Source organism: Pezoporus wallicus, unplaced genomic scaffold, assembly GCF_028554395.1.
Source record: "Pezoporus wallicus isolate ANWC-B61680 ecotype Strahan unplaced genomic scaffold, APGP_CSIRO_Pwel_v1 contig_3486, whole genome shotgun sequence".
In the NCBI taxonomy this organism is placed as follows: domain Eukaryota; kingdom Metazoa; phylum Chordata; class Aves; order Psittaciformes; family Psittacidae; genus Pezoporus; species Pezoporus wallicus.
In genome coordinates, this window is record NW_026642292.1 from 2,411,607 (window position 1) to 2,434,502 (window position 22,896).

Below are 22,896 nucleotides of genomic sequence, written 5' to 3' on the forward strand. Positions count from 1 at the left end.
TGTCCTTATCCACCCCTTGTTTTAATTTCTTTATAGATGATAACGAGTGTTTTGCACCTCTGGTGTTGTCATTTAGTTTTTACATCTCCAGAAATCTCACTGCTTTTCCTCTTTCCCTAAACACTATGCTTTACATTTTTCCTCCCTCTAAGTTCCTATATCTTTCTATCCCACCATCACAATTCAATGCGGTTATACTCTTTCAGTGTCCATTTGCCCTTCCTGGGTTGGCTGCTGCTGTACAAACCTATTTCGCTACTCTGTTACTAATAAACTGACCTCTCCACACCAAGCTCTGCCCAGCAGTCTCAGAGGGCCTCCTGGCACTGTTAGGTGAAGCAAGGGAGACCATAAGAACAGCACATCAGTGAAATCATAGCTGTTCTTTATGAATAAGCCATCTCAAAGCATGACCCTAGAGCAGTTCAACAGTTGAAGAGAGTTAAGGTTGTTCAGGAGATTTTAATCTCTACAGCAGGAACTGCTTTTACTATTTGCCTGTGTAGTCCTCAAGTTAAGGTGTCGTAATAGACCATGGAAAGAAGCTTGAGTCTTGAAGAGAAAAATCTCTGGAAATGGCCAATATTTATATTTTGCTAAACAAAGGCAATTAAAAAAACCTAAACAACACTAAACACTAAGAAGAAACTACTAGAAGGAACTAAAGAGATTTACAGCTGTAGATGCAAGCAGAAGACAGGTTCATATTGAACGAACCCGAATAAAGATATGGTATCTGAGCTGGTAGTTAAGTAATTGAACACTGGCTGCTGCTAATGTATGACATGTATGACTGCTTCCTCTGTCTGTTAAGGATAAATTTTTGCTGTTGGGGTTTTGATCGTTTGTTTTTCCTGAGTAACCTGAGAAAAATGGTTTGGAAAAGAACAGCAGCAGCCCTTTGCTAAAGGAGGCACTTCTGGATAAAAAAAAAAAAACAGAAATACAGGGGAATTCAAAATCCTAAAAAGAGGACTCTTATCTAGATAGTAAATAAAGTGGCTCATAAAGGGTAGAAGTATCATTCCATGGAATTTGCCTTCATCTATTTCTTTAAATTGTAGGAGTAGCAGTGCTACAATGCTGTTAAAATTAAAAAGCTGACATAGTCCAATCCAAAGGTGCAGAGGATTATTCTGGTATGTAGCTAGTCCAAAAAGCACTTTGCAATGAAAGGTGCTAAAGGAGCACAAGTACCAGTGATCACATGGTACTGAAAGACTTATGGCATCTTTCCAACACTTTACCCCTTGTATTTTACGTCTCTGAAAATGGGCTATATCTGCTCCATTTTGGCTAAGCTTTAATGTCCATATCTTGCAGATGTAAATCATAATGGGAGTTCCATAGGTGTTAGAGTGCATGCAACAAAACCACACTTGGGTTATGGCTAGCAAGGGGTCTTGGGAATCTCATTCCTTACGCATGAAAACCCGGACAATGAGAAAGACATCACACAGAACAGCAGCCTTGTCTGCCAGAGCAGAGCCTGGGTGCTGATTGTTAGCTCCTCTTCATCAGAAAGCCAAAAAAGTCACATGGCTCCAACATTAAAATTATAATCCCCCCAAAACAACAGAATAACATGAAAGACGTTGCTAAATGGTAAAAGCCAATGCTGTAACTGTACTTGAAATGAGTAATTCTTTGTACCAATTGACACTGCGACAATAGCATTAAAAACAAACCACTGTGAGTTCATTGCTCACAGGTGACATTTGTCTGTATTTAGCATTTCATTCAAATTGGGCTGAAAACCAAGACTGATCCATTTTGAATCCTGAATCTCATGTAACAGTAAGGAGAAAGCTATACTGCTAACAGCCAAGCAGCAAAGAAAAGGGATCTCTGTAAAGGTGGTACATTGCAGGCAAAGTGAGATCATTTTGCTGCTTTGGGATTTCAGCAACACTGTGAGAAAACCTGTATATTGAAAAAAACAAAACAAAACCAGCCCCATCATTATTGACTTTTGCTAAGTCTTATCGTTAGGTGTCTTCTTTTTCCTTATTTTATCACAATCTATAAAACCTAATATGAAGTGTAAAAATGTTAGAATTACATTATAAAGGGTTATACATCCAAACAACCTCATTTTGCAAACAGGTCCTCAATATCTCAGAAGCACTACATACAAGAAATGGCCTCCAGTTCTTTAGAGGTCACATTGCCTACATTTTGGTGAAGAACACCACCATAAATGCCTTAAAATTTCACATATCTTGTAGCATTCACATTATTTTTCCCTTTCTCAGGGCTTTGTATTTCAGCAGATTCTTTCTACTAGGCAGGAATGTTTCTACATCCCCAAAAATTATATATATCGCACTTGATGTGAGCCTCATTTGAGCAGACTAGAGAGAAAGTAATCAAAGAAATAAAGCAATGTGCCCACTGATTTAACCCTCCTCCTTCAACAGCCTAATGCTTCCCAACACTTCTTGCTATCCTCCCATGTTCAGGACTTTAAAGTCTTTGGAACCATTTACATTCATGTCATGTATTGCTTACTTTTATCTGTCGATCCTTCATTCTATTCATTTATACCAGTAAATAGTACATTAGCTACTAGACACTTCCTAAACAGACTTCCTTTTCATTAGCACCCACACTATCTGCGCAACAGATGAGATCCCTTTAAGAAACTTCCCTTCTTCTAATGAAGTGGCTGACAAGTAACCTTATTCTATTACTCTGAAATGGTGTAGGGCCAAAATAAGGGCACATCAGTTTATCTCCTGGCTTGTTATCTTTCACCTGTCTCTCCTCAATCCCTTAAAAAAATCATCTTGCTGTGCTGCTGGGAAGAACTGGCTCATGCTGCAGACCTGTTTCCATGGAATAAGTTCAGCATTAGAGCAAACTCTGTACCCTCCGTACAGCATACTTCTTCTCTGTATGCCTTTTCAGAGAAGAGACAAGAGCCCCTAACATGCTGAATTTATTCTGTCTTCGCTTCCTACCAAACTCACCAAAAAAAAGTGGTAATTACTTGATCCACTGTGGAGAAGTTCAGGAAAATGCAGTCTAAAGAAAAGGGAGGTAGTTGATGATGTTTTACAGAAAAATAATAAAACCTGGATTTCACCAGGATGCCAAAGAGCACACTCTGGGACCACATCCACCCTTGGAGTCCTTCAACCCCTTGAGCTGTTGCAGGCTTTTATTCTTCCTTTTGCTTTTCTCTGCCCTTTTTCAGGATATGTCCTCAGCTTCCAGAAGAGAGAAACTGAATAATCGTTTCATTGCTGACAGATAAGATCTTCCCACTGGCAATCATTCAAACACACAGTCATTTATTCTCTGCTTTTCAAACCTATATTTCTTACACAGTTTCAAACCCCTGAATGGTCCTGCAGCCCATTGTGCTTTTTCTTACCACATATCTGAAAGACATGTAAATGTTATTAGCTCCATTTTTCTAATATGGGTTAGGGGAAAAAGTACAAAGGTGGGTTTAATCAACTAACAGAACACATCATTCTAATTATAAGGGGGGTTCATAAGTTCAGTTTGCAAACAACAGGCAGTAACAAACTTTAAGAATGCCTATTCTAGAATTAGATGATTCAGGCCCTGGAGGATTCTGTTCTTCATTGACCATAATGGATATTGGACTAGCTCAAATGTGCCTATATGCCAGGCACCTATGTAATCCCCGTAAGAGTAAGCCTACAGGGTGTCATGGTTTAAGCCCAGCCGGCAACCCAGAACCACGCAGCCGCTCTCTCACTGCCCTCCTTTCTTCCCCCTGCTCCCGGAGGGATGGGGAGGAGAATCAAAAGAATGTAACTCCCATGGGTTGAGATAAGAGCAGTCCAGTAACTAAGGTATAACACAAATCACTACTGCTACCACCAATAATAATAATGATAAGGGAAATAACAAGGGAAGAGAATACAACCACTCACCACCCGCTAACTGATACCCAGCCCGACCAAGAGGTGATCTAACCCTTCTGGGTAACTGCCCCCAGTTTATATACTGGACATGACGTGCTGTGGTATAGAATACCTCTTTGGTTAGTTTGGGTCAGGTGTCCTGTCTCTGCTTCCTCCCGGCTTCCCCTCCTCCCTGGCAGAGTAGGAGACTCAGTAAGTCCTTAGTCAGAATAAACATTATTGAGCAACAACTAAAAACATTGGTGCTATCAGTGATGTTCCCAGTCTGAAAGTCAAAAACACAGCACTGCACGAGCTACTAAGAAGGAGAAAAATGACTGCTACTGCTGAACCCAGGACACAGGTAACCAAATCACCCAAGTTTCACCATGGTTTGCTTACCAAGAAACAACTCAGCCAAACCAGCCAGGCACCACAAGGTGCCTTTAAAGAGGGCAGGAGGAGTGCTCCTCAGCTGTTCGTGGAAATGGTGGGAGAAAACTGATATACTCCAAGGCTTACAAAAAAAGCCAGCACTGCACAGGCACTACCACCATTATTTACCTCTATTTCCCGAGCATCAAAGGAGGCAAAACTTGCCAGGAAAACCAGCAGCACAATTTGGGTAAGATTCATTCCCAATAACTAGCAGAAACACAAAAACTTGCTTCAAAAAGTCATGGCTGTGCTTCCCAAACACAAACACCAATGCCTGTACAAAACTGGTCAAGCTAACTGAACTGAAAAATATGCAGAGAAAGGCTAACAGGTGACTGACAAGCCCATCTGGTAAAGAGAATATTAAAAGACCTTGGCTTGTTTAGACCAGCTAACTAAACGTTGAGAAGGGATACATTCGGTGTGCACAGTTACCTGGGGGTAGAAATAGCTGGAGAGTGGAAATGACTATTTAACTAAAGGACAATACTGGTACAAGAACAGATGGTTATAAACTGCCAAAGAATAAATTTAGACTGGAAATTAGACAAAGGTTTCTAATCAGCAGAGCAATGAAGCTTTTAAAATGCCTTTACAGGGAACAGGGGTAAAAAGCTGCTCTAATTGAGGGATAAAGCTTCATGTATTTCTGAAAGGTATTATGAAATATGGTTCCCTACCAAAGCACAGTAGTGGAAGCAATGACCCCTGAGGTCCCTTGCAGCCTTATTCTTCTCTACATTTCACACTGAAATCCATTCAAAGCACCACTAACATATTAAAAGTACAGTTCTGAAATACCCTGACCTCCCAGAACAACTACACAGAGAACCATTCTGGCTGAACTTTGCTGAAGGGAGTGAAACAAGATAGCTTCTAAGGGAGTGACTTCTGGAGTAGCCAAACCTGGGAAGAAGGCCCGAGCTGAATTTTTACATAATCTTAATAAGAAAGTCACACAACAGGAGCAAGCACAGACAGTACACATAATCTCATTTAGAACTCTTAAAATAACTCTTGAAAGATCCCAGGGGCTCCAGGGTTCAGGAAAGCTTCTCAGCACATTGCTGCATGCCAGACAGCCCTCCTGATGACCACCAGTCACTGGAAGATGCACTTCATTCTTATGGTCATGCAATACCTTTATCAAAAGGCTAGGTATTTTTCTCCCTCATGTATTTTTACTGAAGTTTTCCATAAAATACAAGGATGGAGCTCAAGATTAACAGCGTTGTTAGGAATATTATAGAATCATTGAATCGTAGAATCATAGAATAGTTAGGGTTGGAAAGGACCTTAAGATCATCAAGTTCCAACCCCCCTGACATGGGCAGGGACACCTCACACTAAACCATCTCACCCAAGGCCTCGTCCAACCTGGTTTTGAGATTATCACACGTTGCCTTCATTTTTTATGAGTAGGGGACAGTCAGGCCCATACACATTTGTAATCTTTCCAGTATGTGTATGGGCAAAAAGTGTTACAGTGCAGCAGGAAAGTAATTTTCATGGACTCTGAGAAGTACTTCAGAATTAGATGGCTTGACCTGTTTGCTTCACTACTTAGTTAAGGCTGCATCATGTTTACTCTCTGAGGACATGCCATTATACAACATTTTATCACTATCTGGGGATCAAAAACACCAAGCAAAACAAAAATGTATGTAAACCAGAAACTCCCTCTTGATAGCCATTCCTGCAATCCATATTATCAGGGCAGTTGAAGGTATTTTAAACACTGAAGACAAAAGCACTTGGAAAGCAACAGACCCTCAGTAGATATTCTCTGGGATACTCAGTCAGCAATACACCATGGAGAAATTATGTGGACAAGAACATTCCTGAGGAAGTGTGTAAATAGATGAGAGATTTTTGTAGAAAACAAACTGCACTGCTTCTTCAGAAAATCTTCAGCTAATCAGCATAACAGAGAGTGTGTGGCTTCAAGATGTAAACTCTGCCCCACTGGGTAAATTTGAAGAGCTTCTAAACTTATGGAGATAACCCTAAACTGATTTACATGCAGAATCCATGTCCATTACAACTACATGCATCTTTCCACAGACTGTGACTGAATTCTCTGGTTTTCAACTGCACACCTGATTAAATGCTGCCCCCCAGAATTCTTGGATAACAGGAATTAAATTTTAATGCCCTTAATCTAGTAGACACTTTTTCATATGCCCTTTCTTCCCTCCTTCTCCTGTGTTATAAATTACCAATTACCTAATGTGAGATAATGCAAGCTTTGGTTGAGGCTAATGAAGATGTGGTGAGTGAGATCCTGCTTGCAGCACAAAGTCCCATTAGGAAAGGTTAATCACCTAATTTACAATCCCACATTTTGGCTACAAATAGGGAGAAGGCAGGGAAAGAAGCATCCATCACATTAACCAAATAATACAGCAAATTCTTAGCACTTGATCAGTAGGGTGCTCTCCTGGCAGGAAGACTGCAAAAAAAAGTGCGAAGTTGCTCAAGGACAGAGATCCCCACACAAGAAGCAGTGAAGGGAAGTACCCCAGCTAACGTGTGATTCGTGCTTCAGAAGAAAGGCCTGCATCAGCCTTGAAAAAGAAGTATATCACACTGTGTGTGATACTGCCCTTTCAAGAAAGTAAAAATATTGTCTTAACACACCATATCTAACTATAGGAAGGAAACCAGAGAGTAATAGTCTCAAACTACATAAATTGAAACAAACCTCCAGCTACTTACTGTTATTGTACACTTCCAGAGCTTCAGGAACACTTCAGGCAATTGTGTGGTGCTATCTTCTCTCTACATTCAGATAATTTTCATTGTTATCCAATGTTCATTCACAAAATAATCTTTTATGTTCAGTGAAGTCGGACACAATACCTTCAGGGAATATATGGGTAGAATAGAACCAAAGGGTTTATTTGCTGCATCAGCAAGGCCTAACACTGAGAGGCTATACCTGCTTGTAGAACTAACCTTTACGACAGCAAATCATTCCATTAGTAAGTTCTTACTCCAAGAAAGAATAATTTCTTTTGTGAACTGAGGCAATGGGATTGACTATGAGATGAGTGGAGGCATTCTCAGAACAACTGCCTTCTGACTGACTTCATAGGAATGACGTGTAATTAGCAGAAAATCAGTAGCAGGGGTGAGGAAATAATCTGCATCTTCTACCCACTTACTTTCACTACCAGAAAGCATCAGACCCTTAGAAACAGAGCACATCCATAGTCTTTTGGGGTGGGGAGGGCATAAAGGGGAGTGTTGTGCTTTGTTTTGGTTTGCTGTGTTTTAACTTCTGGGTTCTTTGAGGGGTTGTTTTCCAGTTATCTTATTCATTCCTACTGAAAATGACCATTAAATTTCCCCCATTTAAACAGTGAAAATCCTTCCTTCTCATCTAGAGATGCTTCCAGAAAATTGAGAAATACTTCAGCTGTGACAGAGGATTGTTCCTTTCCTTTCCTTTCCTTTCCTTTCCTTTCCTTTCCTTTCCTTTCCTTTCCTTTCCTTTCCTTTCCTTTCCTTTCCTTTCCTTTCCTTTCCTTTCCTTTCCTTTCCTTTCCTTTCCTTTCCTTTCCTTTCCTTTCCTTTCCTTTCCTTTCCTTTCCTTTCCTTTCCTTTCCTTTCCTTTCCTTTCCTTTCCTTTCCTTTCCTTTCCTTTCCTTTCCTTTCCTTTCCTTTCCTCTCCTCTTCTCTCCTCTCCTCTCCTCTCCTCTCCTCTCCTCTCCTCTCCTCTCCTCTCCTCTCTATATACTTTTATATATATTCAAGCCTCCAGTCACCTTTCTTGCTGAATCTTCTCAGCTTTTAAGGTCCCTCAGCATCCTTGCTCAGCTGATAGAAATGGTTTCCTGTTATTCATACAAGATACCTTGCAAACTACTCTTCATGCAATCAGGAACATACCTCATGACGTAAGAGAAAGGTTGACATAAGATCCCCTGAAACTGGTAATGTATGACAGCAGATAGCTAACTCAGCTGCATTTAGTCATGATCAAATTTAGCCGCTTCACAGTGCTAGAGCAAGTTGGCATCATCAAGTGCTCCATTTAGTTTTCAAAGTAGGAGGATGTTCCCATGCAGTCTGAGCTTAACCATTCTTACAATTTAGCACTGTCTTTACCAGGCGTCTTTCTACTGCTGATCATTAAATATACAAGTGAAACATTTTTAGGCTCATTTCTTTTGAAGCAGAAAGGCAGACAAAAGTACCAAAAGAATCCTCTAGCTGGACTCTGAACAGTGAAACAAACTCACAGGCAGAGATCCTCCACAGCTACTTTCTGGAGAAGAAAGTGCCAGCTTGAACTGGCACCGACTCTAACACCTAAATGGCAAATTGGGAAAATATTAAAACTTGTGAGAGCCAGAGAATCTAACTCAGTGAGAAATCAGAGAAGAGCTTTAAGCACTGGAATTATTACTAGAAACTTCAAAACGTTGCTAGAGGTATCCAGATAAGAAGCTTCACTTGTCCTGGAGAAGATGCATGACATGACATTTACATGCCACATTTCATGGGGATTAAAGGCTGTTGGCAGAAACTACTGCTCATGTCCAGAATGTGTCTTGAGCTAAGTAAGAAACAATCCTAAATCATCAATTTACTTAGGTCCTAAAGTTTCCAAGTTGAGTGAAATGTAGGAGTTATGAAAATCATAAGATGTGCATTAGAAGTCCTGCTGAAAGCTGGTTGGGTATTTGAAATTAAAAACTGTTACTGACTCGCCTTGGAGTTGGAGTTGTTCCACATTAATCAGGACCGGTTATAAAGAGTAAAAAGCTGGGGAGGGATGTTGGTCTCAGTCTCATTTAGGCATGTAAGGATTTTGTACCTCATCTCTACTCATCACTTCCACACTATTTATGGGGATTTGAGACTAGAAATTATAAATCAGGAAAACACTCTCAATCAGCAGAAAACCAGGAAAGCACAAGTTTAAGCTTTTGAAAAATACGTAGAACAAAAGCAGGAGGACAAGTGAGGTCAGATTTTTCTTTACAAAAGTATGATGAAATGAGAAGCGGAGCTGTGAAGACACTGGGAAGACACTGAACACACATCTACAACACACTAAGGTATGTGCGGTAATCAGGAAGCTAAAATGAAGGCTCCAGGACACAATGTGTAAAGAGGCCTTTCACCCCAGGCACCTATTTCTGTAAAGAAAGAAAATGTTCTGCAGAACAAACGGAAATCCTCTATCCATTACTTCAAAAATAATTAATACTTTCCACACCAACATCAAACTTATTTTAGCAGCCCAACTAATACCAGGGCTAATACTGTGGCTAGCTTGATTTTCTTTTTATTCCAAAAGAGTCTCTTTCCACCTTGTGACAGAAGCTGAGTGGACTTCAGCCTGCTCGAACAGCAGCTTCCAACGTTTCCTCCTTGCAAGGACAATATTCCCAGATCAGTATTTCTCTACTCCAAATCTAATTGAAAGGAGGAGAAATAAAACAAACAAGAGCTTCCAAAACCACAGCCTCCACATAAACAGTAAAGCATACAGTAGGAGAATGAGGAGAGCAGAACTGCTGATTATTTTAAAGGACATGATCAGGTAAATTTAGATTCCAGGGCTGAAGCCCTGAGACATTTTGCCTAAGACCTAAATAAATAAATGTGGAACTAGGCAGACCCCTACAACATGAAACATCTTCATGACTTAGCAGGTTATCCACAAGGAGTGACCACACACAAAACACAGTCTCAGCTCTAGTGTTTGCTATTTAATACAGCTGCTCTGAAACTATAGCATCTTGAGGTAGACTCCAGAGAGTTTCCTAAGCCCTTTTAAGTCATGGCAAAGCCACAGAACTCAGTAAACATTTAGGAAGACATGAACTGCAGAGAACTGTATAAACTCTTAGGTAATTTTGGGAAACTTTTTTTTTTTGAGATTAATTTGGAGAGGAGAAAAATGCAACTGAAGAGATATTCTTCCTTACTTCATTACAGGTTTTCCTATTCCAAACACCCACTCAAGGCCCTGGGAAAAGCCAAGCAAAGGATGCCTGGGGTCTGTGGGAACACAGCACCATCTCGTGGAGTGAAGGGAAGACGTATAAGAAGCAAAGAATAAGTATTTCAGTATTTCAGACATCTGCAACTTGGCTTTTCGACAGCCTCCTCTTCTAACTGGTTAACAAATCTATCGAATTTGTGCTTAATAAAAAAGTTCACTGCAGATCTATAATGCACAAATGAACAAACAACTCCCTATTTTTATCTCTCGAACTCATCACTGTTAACATAAACACTGGGGGCCTCTTCATAAATAGAGTGTGGGCAGACAACCATCTGTACTGAATGCTATTTGCCAGCAGGCCTAGTGCAGCTGTGAGCACCCTTTTCTTGCAAGTCTGAATCTCCTGTGCTCAAGGTGGGCAAAGAACACAAATCTCTGAATACTAAACTTGCCAGGACTAAAGACCTCTGTTTTCATCTACTCAGTACTAGAAAATAAGAAATTTAAAAATCCCTTTTCCATTTACAAGAAGAAAGAAACTCAGAAAGGCAGCTATTTCACCCTTTCTACTTTTTTAATCCCAAACGTGGATGTATGCTTACAGAGCATCTGAGAGTGCACAACTTGAATTATCCAGCTGGTTCACATCTTACTGGTCATAAATAAGAATTTATTGGCACCAGTGAAAGCATGAAAACCTAGTTAGTTTCTACTCAATTGACTGAACTTAGTTAAAAATTCACCTCTGCAACAGAAAGCATTTAGTGTCCTGAGTTCTAAACGAGGCAGGCAAATGCAGGGGTCTCCACATAGGAGGATGTAGTTGACTTTACTTTCTGCTCCATCCTAAATATTGTGCTATACGTAGCTCCACTTTAGCAAATACATCCAACTTTACTCTTATTTTGTCCTGGTGTCCAGGATGAAATATGTGTAAAACAGGAACCATTATGATATTCTGGCTATGCATTTTTAATAACTCCCATAGTGAGTTTATTACAGGTCTCTCAGGTATGATAGTTGGGCTAAGTATGTTCTCTCATGTGCCTAAATTATGTTTAAGTGCCTTGACCTATCAACCTTCCATTACATGAGCCCTCAGTAGCAATCCTACAGCCAAGTGGGCATTTCTGTTAGGATGCTACCCCTGAAACTAAACACAAAATTCTTGTCCAAAGTGTCTTTCAGAAGTATCTCTGTTTCATCAGGATGAGCTAAAAGATTTATGCTTCCAGCCTTTCCAGTTGGGAAAAATCCAGAATAAATTCACCATTGGTAACAAGAAAAAATAAAAATAAAAATTGGAAAATAAAATGCAGGCTGTGTTTTTTTGTTTTTTTTTTTTTTTTTTTAACATCCAGTACAAACACTGAACTCCTACAATTTGTGTTTAAACAATGGGAAGCACAGACAGTTCTCAGCATTCAAGTAACTGTAGCAAGACAAATTCTCAGGATATTCTCCATGCTGCAGCATCATGTAAAGAAATCTAGGCTAACACTAAATTTAAGCATGAAGGATTAACATGGTGTCCTATGTGGTCTGACACACCAAGAAGTGTGTGCAGCTCAGCAATATAGCAATTCTTCAGACAAGAACTTCACTATCTACGTATGGCACATTATCTACCATATATATATCCTGCACAGCTGAAAGTCCTGTTACAAGACATCAACATCATGCCCCATAACTGCATGTTTTCTGGTGTCAGATGTTATGCCTATTGACTTCAAGATTGATACTGGGCAAGAAAGGGGGGGAAGTGAGCGAACGAATTACCTGACTGGGTTTAAACCACGACACACTCTCTCTCACACATACTCCCTTGACCAGATTTTCTCTTGCTCCATACCATGCAGCTATAGTGCCTACAACCATTTGCCAGCAGTCAGATCCACAATCACTGCTTCTGAGAACTTTTGCTCATTCACACAGAGCAAGGGCTTAAGAGCTAGGTCTGTTCACTTCATTCTGCACTTGTAACACAACCAACCCAGTGTTACAACAGCAAAGCAGAAAAAATAGTCTTTGCTGATATCAGCAATATTACAGCCTTCTATAATGTGCAGTTGGCTTCGATCCATAATTCAAACTCTGGTTCACAGGCACTTCTCATAACAGTCTGCATTTCCAAGTGAAAGACATTTGACTGCTGAGGTCTCCCACTAGTAAAAAGAAATTGCAATATTAGCTCTCTCTTCAGCTTTTCGTGGTCTTCAGTTATGAGAATATCTGTGACAGATGAACTATTAAAACCACAGATGCTTCTAAGGGACCTACAGATTGTACGATGGATGGCCTGTGATATTGCTATCCATCTTCATCATTTGCCTGAGATCAACAGGTCACGAATGTAACAGACAGAAGGTCATTTAGTGCAATCTGAGGGGGAAAAAAAAAAAAAAAGAAAAAAGAAGAAAGAGATATGACAGTTAGGGAAGCCAAGAAACCTGACACCAGCTTTGCTGTGCCCAAGCACTGCAATTAAGTTTCAGAGACAAGAGGAAGAACAGAACTCCAATCACACCTTCTTCAAAATCAACATGCCAGAGTCTCTCTTGAAGACATTGCTTATGTTTGGCAGGTGTATTATTAAAGCTAGAGTCTAGTCAAGACACCCTGGTCTAGAGGTCAGTTGTGTTATCTGAGACAAGCACAACTACTCACAGATTGAGGCTAGAGGCTTCTGAACAAAAGCACAATGTAAAGATGAGACAAACTCTTCTTTCCTACAGAGGGACTAATTTTCTACTCTCTTTCCCAATCCCACTCAAGATCACCCTCTTGAGCACCCTGCTTCCACTAGAAACACCCTGAAAGGCAGCTCACAGGCCAGGAAGGCCACCACAAGTTCACCCTGCTCATCTACACAGAGGTCTAGGAAGAGCCTCAGGGAGTCACAGCACACCGACTAAATCATAAACCTCTACACCCAGGAGGGTGAACTAACTTAGCTCACACTTTTCAACTAAGATTGTCTTCTTTCTCAGGTTTTTTAACTCTTTCTGTTGATTTTCAAGCTAAATTAAACATTTTGATGCAGCTAACAAACCCTGAACTTTGTTTTGAAAATTATAACATCCCACTTTTGAGCAGCCCTGCGGAAAAGGACTTAGGGGTGTTGGTCTATGAGAAACTGAACATGAGCCAGCTTCAGTGTGCTCGCAGCCCAGAAAGCCAACTGTATCCTGGGCTACATCAAAAGGAGCATGACCAGCAGGTTGAGGGAGGTGATCCTTCCCCTCTACTCTGCTCTCATGAGACCCCACTTGGAGCACTTTGTGCGGTTCTGGTGTCCTCCACAGAAGGACATGGAGCTGCTGGAGCAAGTCCAGAGAAGAGCCACAAGGACGATAAGGGGCCGGAGGACCTCTCGTATGAAGACAGGCCAAGAAAGTGGGGCTGTTCAGCCTGGAGAAGAGAAGGATGCATGAAGACCTCAATATCTGAAGGGAATCTACAAGGATTCCAGACAGGGACTCTTCATCAGGGACTGTAGCAATAGGACAAGGGGTAATGGGTTTAAACTTTAATAGGGAAAGCTTAGGTTAGATATAACAAAATTATTTACTGTGGGAGTGGTGAGGCACTGGAACAGGTTGCCCAAGGAAATGGTGAATGCTCTGTCCCTGGCAGGGTTTAAGGCCAGGTTGGACAGGGCTTTGAGCAACCTGGTCTAGTGCAAATGAGGCTTCCCTGCCCATGGTAGGGTGGTTGGAGCTAGATAATCTTAAGGTCCTTCCCAACCCTAACCATTCTGTGATTCTTTTATTCATTTCAGAATTATTCTAAGGTTTTCACTGAAATATGCAAAGTTTTGCTTGCTCTAAGTGTCCAATTTTCACAGATTAATCTACCACCCAAGAAAATTTAGCCAGTTCTGTATGCACCTAAGAGTTGAAATGAAGTAACATTCACAGATTTTCTTCTATGAACAACCATTAGCTAACTGGGGTTTCAGTTAACACCCCCCAATAGCATTCATGTCTTTTAATTATTTTTGGGTTCTTTTACTGAAAAACCTATTTCCTGCCACAATCAGAGAAATTCCTTTGTGGCTCAAAATTTCCAAGGACAGCAAAAGCTAACGGAAGTCCCAGGCTCTACTCCCAAGTGTTTGTGGAGGCCTCCAATGGTAGTACATAGTGAAACACCTCCATAAAGATAATCAAATCTACCAAAAAAATCCTCCCCCTTGCAAAGCTTGTTTCACAAGCACCCAAGCCACTAGTTTCAATCTGCCCCTCAGGGATCAGAATTAAGATCTTGCATCTACTCCCCATTGTTCCACAACTCAGATTATTAGACCAGCTGCTGGGTAACAAGATTGTAGTGTAATAAAGATATGTCCCTATATACAGCTACAGTCCAGGAAGAATCTCCTTCAGAACCCCTGACTTCTCCTGCCTTTGTTCTTCTGTTAACAATTTCCATTGCAAAACCCAGGATAAACATATGAGATGTCTCTCTCTCTTTCTTTCCCTACCCACCCTGTCCTCTTCCCTTATGTAGCTCCAGACTTGAAGGCTCAAAAGCCAGAAAGACTAAAAAAGCAAAAGAAAAATTCTAGCACTGCCTCCATCCTTCTGCATGTTGGCATTCTGTCACCTACATGCACCCTGTAAATATTTTATGACATATATTTGTCCACTCTAATGACTAATCCTAAAGGTAGTTTTCAATCTAAGGTATAAATATATGTGTGTGTGTGTATATATATATACATATATAAATTTTAAATACAAAACGAATAGGCATACTGGATACGTGGACTCAGAGAATTCCATGCCAGATTTTGATCAGCCAATACTGGCATAAATCTCAAGTTAGAATCAAAGGAATTATTTTGTATTTATATATATGTGTTACTGTAAACAAACTCCAGTTCATATAATATGAAGACCAACTTCAACCTCCATCTGTCTGTTTTCAGTCATTAATGCAGGCTCCTCTTTGCAAACTGTTTTCTATGTAGGTAGCCTGGGAAATAAACAATACTCATCTTGAGGGCCCTACAAAAAATAAGAAGGCAATAGAGCATGTGTTACAACAGACAAGTCAATGCTGTCTAGGAAAGCACAAAGTGAACCTTATCACACCTCATTAACACCATTACACTCAGACACACATCAGACTTAGAGCAATGGATCAAAAGCACAGATATCTACAAAGACAGGAGAACACACAAAACCGAGCTGTGGTAAAAAATAAACGAAAGATTATTGCAAGCCAGAACTTCTATGAAGGACATTAGGCCCAATATGGGAATCAGTTTTAATAATCCATAGCGTCAGTTATGGCAGATTCATAGGGAAACAGAGGTAATCATCAAAGCCACCTATGATTTTACCAGGATTAGTGACTGGAGCATCCTGTTGCAGATCAACAGCTGAAAGATTACCAGGCTTTTGCAAAGGTTTTTCCCTCCTCTGCAGAAGTACAGGTACCATCTGCATACCATGTGGCACCTAAAACGCCTCATGCTGATGAAACCATAGCTGGTGTGAGATTTGTCTAGAGTACTTGCACAATACAACTGAGGATAGAAGTTGCATATCACTGGGGGGGGGGGAATCCACTTCAAATAATGGTCCTTAATCTCAGGGTGACTTCTGCCTACAAAAATCCAACACTGCATACACTTACCATCAGCTTCCAAATTCTACTATCTTCTATAGAGAAGCTGATATAGGAAAAGAATCTTTAAAGAGTAAAACTGATGGTTGAAACCTATGCCAGTGTTTTCCTGAGTTTTTTACATTTATCGCTTCTTAAAACAAATACAAACATTTGCAGGATGTTACAAGGAAAAGGCTACATTTAAAAATAACCAAATCCTTGTTACATTTGACAATTTAGAACGCTTCATTTATTAACTTACATTTAGTGTAAGTATTAGATGTGCTTAGAGATCAGGAGCAGCAAATGGAGCTTGAGGTGATTGCTGTACCACATTTCTGTTACTGCTTTCAGCTAACATCTGTGTGTTACCAGAGATCACACTCTGGGTATGCCATTTCTGAAGGAACAGTTTCAGAGGTCAGTGCTTTCACAGGTCATAATATCCAGGACACAGTATCACTCACTCACTCAGCTATTTACAACACGAAAAGTGATAATTATTGCATGACTACCAAGAAGTACCATGTAAAAAAATACCGTCAAAGAGAGCAGAGATCACATGGAACAAAATTATGGCAAAAGCCTTCTGTTCCATGTTCGCACATAGCTGCTGAGCAGCATCAGGAAGAGAATTAAGTAACTGCTTGAACTGCTCAAAGGTTGATAACAGAAGCTGTAATCACTGCCACCTGTAAAAAGTCTCTCTCCTTCCACCCTATTGAAGTCTGTAGTATTGCTGGACCATAGTTTATGTGCTGACAGCAGCCAAGCATGCACAGATATAAGTAACTGATTGCAGCTCTCATCCTAAATGCTCCTTCTGCCAAGCTTTTGAAGCAATTGTAATTAAATTACTCACTAGAGACCTAGCTGCATTTTGGGGATCACAAAAGATAAAGTTGGATAGCTTTCACAATTGAAAAAAAAAGTAAACACTTTACTGCCAGGGCACCTTGAGGAGTTGAAAGGTGCTGAAGCAGCAGTTCCAAAAAGCACCTGTCACACAAATTCCCTCTCACCTAAAACAGGGACACCCAAATTCCTCCCCCTGGTGTTGACAACACTACCCACCCATCCTGGATAACTGCCAAAGGAAACATGGGGCAAGCAAGCTCTTGATCTGCACTCTCATCTGATGTTTTACACCTGCTACTCAAGCAATGGGAAATGCCTTGCAGTACGCAGAAAAGCAACAAACATTCTTAAACCACTCAAGTGCCAAAGCAATTATGTAGTGGGTTATTACTAAACATCAGAAAAGTGTGTGAAAGTAAACAGTGATAAGAAGGGTAAAAGCGGGGTTCACAACCCAAATCACATCATGTACTAAAGTGCGCAGTTGCATTTTCCTTCCCTTTCATCCCAACTCTCAGAGGATGAGGTCATTCAGAGACAAAAGACACCAAAGGCTTACAGTAGGATCTGGAAATGAGCCGTCAGACAGAAAACACTAGTAGAGTGTATGTAAAAAGGCACCGAGTAAATGAGTGCAAAGCATGAGGAGGGAAGGAAGAAGTAGGCAGGGTGCCTGACCTGCTGTAATGAAGTATGATTCACTCAAGATAAATCAGAGGTGACTCTTGCCTCATTGTAAGGCAGGTGTCTCTGTAGTATCAAAGGCAAATCCCTAAGCATGCTGATATTTAAACAGCTGACTGGTTTAGCCATGCATGACTAATGAAGTCTATGCAGATTTATTTTCTACACACTAGCAACCTCTTGCTGTCTGACTCAGTAAGTGATAAGCTGGGCACATTAGAAATGAAGGGGTGATAATTAAACATGAACGATGAAGAGGATTTCTGCAAGTAAATCAAGCTAAGCATGCTGGCTCTGACAGTAAGGAAGGTCATGAAGTCTGGACAAAAGTTGGCCCAGTTGGAAAAGAGCACAAAATACTGAGGGAGATGAAACAGGGTCCATCTCCTAACTGGGTGTCTGAATCCTGCCATGGAGAGATCTGTAACTGCTCAATGGCGCAGACAAAATAAGTGTGGAGTGCAAATGGCTCATGAGCACATCAGGATAAAGCCATCACCATAAAGTATCAGTTCCTGCTGTAGCCATTTGCCCTGCTAGCAGATTCTTCTAATGACTATTGTGCCATGCTATTTAGGCAGGGGTGATGAAAGATGGTTCTGCCACTGCCTTTTTGCAACCTAGTCTACAGACTATGCTCCAGAAGCATCAATCCATTTTGATACTCTTCCACTTACTTACATGGAGGTGGGGGGAAGAAGTGGATTAGTGGAAGAGGGATAGGTCTGCTCTGACATCTCTGGCATATCACTTAGAACACATATGAGGCAGAGGTCAACTTCAGTCTTCCCTATCCAATGCCAAGTGCTCTGTGCTCTACTGCAAACTATTGGTCTTAGACTCATTCTGCTAATTTTAATGGCCTTCCTTTTTCAGTCAAGTAAAAAAAAGAGGTTTTGGCTAGTAAGCCTCAGTGATTACAGAATCAAAGCTATTAACAGCTTTTCCTGTGCAGTGTTAAAGTAATGACAAAAGAGCAAAGTTACCATGACTCCCTTTCCCCCTAACTCTTCCCTCCTCCAAATGTGATTCACAGAAAGACAGTAGAAGCATATAAGTTATGCATTGCATGGAAAGGGATCTCAGAAGAAAAATATGACTTACTGCACAAAAAGAACAACAGCCGTGTATACTACATCCCCTCCAGAAACAAACTGAGCCACACTTAACCAAACAATCAAATTGGAAGGTTAGAGTATTGCTCTTTTAAAAAGCATGCAGACTGGAAGCGTATGAAGATACACACACAAGAGGACACACAAAAATGAGCTGCCTTTTCTTTTACCAATCAAATGGAAAACTTGTCTTTAAACCAGGTGGATATTACAACCTAGGGTTTAAAAATAAATAAATATGTAACCCACCTAAAATGACAATCAATATTAAACAAATGGACTTAACTGTTAAAAAAAAGCTGTTTGAAAAAGTGCTTTATACTCTGCCTGCACTAGTCATTGCTGCAGCTTATTGACCTTTTACAGACAACACATACTTCCGTTTGCCTGGCAATTTCTCCTGGAAAGCCTAACCCTGTGTGCTACCCATCTGCATGAGACACTGAGTAACAAGCAGTGCTTTCTATGATCTAGTTTGACATATATATAACATTCTCATTAGCTAGATTGCCCAAACCTTTTTTTTATGCATTCTCTCTGTAGTAAAGATTATGTCATTGTTTGACCAGATAGAGAACAACATGAAAAAGTTAAAGAACCTGTAAAGCTCTTCATAAGACAACAGTTTAAGTATATGCTGTATCTCATCTCAGGTAACTTGGAGCCTTCAAGTACCATATTTTCATTTGTGGTGAAGAACAATAACAGGACAAAGTTCATCCCAGATGCAAGATGATCCATTAACACAGTGCTCATTAAATTATAAGTCTAATATTGTATCTGCTTGAAGTTACACATTTGAAGAGCCTAAGCCACAGTTTGACATGATGAAGTTGTTTAACATTCATCTGTGTATCAACCTCAGTATATTAATGCTGATTTACTACATCTTACAGCAACAAACAAATTCTAAAACCAGGTTGGAATCCCAGATCTATTGAATGTAATGCTGGACTGATAAAAACACCTCTAAAGATTGAAGAAAAAGGAACCACTTCAAAAAATAAAGATTGGATCTTAAATGGCAAGGAGAATGGATCCAGCATATCCCGAATAGTACCATTGGTTCTAACTTCTTTATAGGTGTTAGCACTGGCTAGTGTGCAGGGCACAACTTTAAACTCACTTTTGTACAACAGACCTTCTCAAATAAATTTGAGGGTATGGGGTGCTTGTGGGTTTTTTGTTGTTGTTTTCAACTTTTAACATTGGTATAAGAGATGATACAACTCAAAATGAAGCATATTAAAATTGAATTTATGCCCCATAGCTTCCATTAATTTTTCATTCTGAGAAATCTTGATTCCTACAGCGTAAAGAACGTCTGAAACAGAGTTACACAACAGCTAAAAATGAAAGTCGTATCATCTCAACTAAGGATTTAAATCTTTGCCTTGTTACACAATACCAGTGAATGTAGAAATACGTCTATTGGTGTTTGACTTGCATCTCTGGAACCTGTGCTTCTCCTTCACCTTCACCTGTTGCATCTGATTTGGAAAGCTTAATGGCCCAGTGCTGGGGCAAAAAAATTAAAAGCAAAAACATATTGGCACACAAAACTTTCCTGAGTACTGATAAGACTGGACAACTTTGCAAAGTTTACCCTAGCAATAAAAAGAAGTGAATACCAGCAATGCCATTTATCTATCTCAGAGGCACTGAAATATTCTGCACCAAGCACATGGAAACACAAATTTTCCAGTGTGAATGCCTGAACTGCTGAACAGAAATGGAAAGACAAAATATATTCAGTAAGTCCTCCTTTTGCTACTGTTTCCATTGTGTAAATCTAAATCTGTTTTACTGACTTCAATATTCCATATTTACATCAGTAGGTGACCACAATTTGCTCATAAAATAGAAATAGCTATCTACTAAATTAATACAATTGGACTCCTGTGGCCAAAAAAAAAAACAAAACAAAAAAAAACAACCTCTACCAAAGAGCCTGATGCATTTCTAAATAATAGCAAGGCTTCAGGTTACACAGAAGTTATCTCCCCCCTGCCAGTACTTGCACTAAGATCCAGTCTAAAGAACATTTAATTCAATTAACATGCAAGTGCCTGCATTTCCATTGGACTCGGGTATAATAGCAACCATATCTAACAGATAGGAAGAGGAAGGAAGCCTTCTCCTTCTATACAACCCATACTTCTCCCTTCATGCAAGCAGGAGTAGAACTATGTCTTCAATTTCCTGATACATTGCAAACATGACAAAAATCCCAAACAAACAAACAAAAAGGATGATATACGCACTTTTTGAAGATCCTGGCTGAAGCCCGGTTGTGTTCCAGGAGTCCATGTGACTTACCTCTCTGCACCATTTTGAAACGTACATCCTCAAGTGAGCAGTTATAAATCACCAGTCAGGCCTGACATTGGAAAGCTGACTATTGTGTCACCCACTTCACCCTCACTCATAACAAACTCCCATCTCTGCTCTGCATGGTTTCCAGCTGCCAGTTCTAAAAGCAGCAAGGAATCCCAAGTGACAGATACAGGAACTTGGCTTTCTGACACTTCAGAGACTGCTTCAAGTCATTAGCAATGGCATAACAAGGGCACTGCAACATTCTGGAGCTGTGAAACCCAACACATTAGAAACAAAACTGACAGTATCGACAATCTCTTCAGAGATTTCCTGAGCATGTACTTAAATGCAGCCCAACAGGATTGAAAGTAACATTTCCTTTACATAACAGGTTTATTATATGCTGTGCTATTTGGTCTAAAAAGAATGACTGAACAAGTAGTGTGAGAACGGGAAACTGGGTGTCCAACTGACAAAAGCAAACCAAAACAGAAGTGCAGAAAATTGGAGCCAAATGATGAAACGTTTCTTCTGCGCCCAAAGGGGTCACTCTGGATTCCAAAACAACCCAAAACCAGATGTGGCATTACCAGCCTTTAAATCTGTGTTCGCAGTACCCTTCTTATACGGTCCCTGTCAAAGTATGAATGCTGACAGACCTTTCCAGTATCTGTTTGTGAGAACTATGCTGGGAGAAAGAGGACATCAATGCAGGTAACACCACATTTTGTGAATGACTTGGAAAAACAGGCTTTTTGGCCTTCAGCAGAAACAGACTGTCACCATGTCAAACAGCTTGTCATATGCACTATCAGTTCAGCCACATCTTAAACTTCTAGGGGAAGGGTTGCAGATATGACAGTGCTGTGGCACCAATATTGTGCAGACCTTGCCTCATAAAGTCTACCACAAATACCCTTAATGAAAAGCAGCAGCTCGAGGGATGCAGGAGGTCAGAATGAACTATAAGTCTTTTCTGTCTAAAAATATGCAGACGTAGTAACCAAATTCTTGAAGCCTACTGTTACACTTCCTACAGTACTCATAACTGCCTCAGAATGGGGAGGGAGAAGGGGACTAAGTGCTGCCTTAAATAATTAAAGTGGGGAAAGTAGAGCTGAACTGATTTGCTCCCTGCAGGCAGCATCAAAGGCCATATCAGGATGAGCAGAGGGAATGTCTGAAAGCTGATTATTTGTTCCCTAAAGGAAGACTTCAGGTTTTTGTTCAATTATTTTATCAGAGGTCTTATTAATAATTGACCAAGAACATCCAATGTTTTGAGATGAAGCAAATCAGTATGCCAAGAAGCACAGTACGGTTGCTGTATGCTTTATTGACCAGTTTTAACTGAACATTCTAGTAAACAGTACCCAGTTTTTCATCTTAGCAAACAGCTAGTGACTCAGTAGAAGACAACCTAGAAAACCACTCGGAAGTTTTACCTGAATTCCATGTCTTTGTCACCAAGGTTTGCATGAAAATCTCAAAGCATAATTCAGTACACAAAACCTAGCCATTTTCTACCTATGAAATGTTTCACACGATATATACAAGTCATTCCGGGTTTAGAGAAAACAGGAATTCTGTTAACATCAATTACCATCACTGGTCTGCTTGTGTTAGCTCTTAAAAAGAAGTAAAAACAATAAAAAAAAAACACCAACACATACTGAATTGCACATTTTCATTTCAACAAGGAGAAAAAATAACCTGCTGTATACGCTTCTAAGAAACTTTCCAGGAAATCAAGTGTGGCTTTGACACTAGGAAAGTTGTACTTCAATTGAAAGTAAAACTAATTATGCGTTCTCTGTGCTCTCACCCATCAGAATTCATAGCTCATCAATACAATGGAAAAGCCTACTTACGGTCATTACACTGGCTCCCAGAATATGAAGTCATAGAGCAATCGCAGGTGAAGCCTTCCCATTGCTGATTACAGATGCCTTGATTTGCACAGGAATCTTCCTGGCAGGTAGTGCTCGGTCCTGGAGAAGGGATGACAAGAAAAGGG

The 22,896-nt window shown here is 40.2% G+C and overlaps 1 protein-coding gene across 25 annotated transcripts in view; it reads right to left on the reverse strand.

Annotated features, from left to right (window-relative positions):
• The window catches only part of NRXN3 (neurexin 3), a 1,038,145-nt gene that overhangs the window by 542,702 nt on the left and 472,547 nt on the right, over positions 1–22,896 (reverse strand). For all 25 annotated transcript variants that reach the window (XR_008974789.1, XR_008974788.1, XM_057428531.1 and 22 more), the window contains one exon: positions 22,751–22,870. Coding sequence is in view for 23 of the 25 variants with exons in the window: in XM_057428531.1 (XP_057284514.1) it covers positions 22,751–22,870 (120 nt within the window). In the remaining 2 variants the exon portion in view is untranslated. The remainder of the gene's footprint in view (positions 1–22,750; positions 22,871–22,896) is intronic.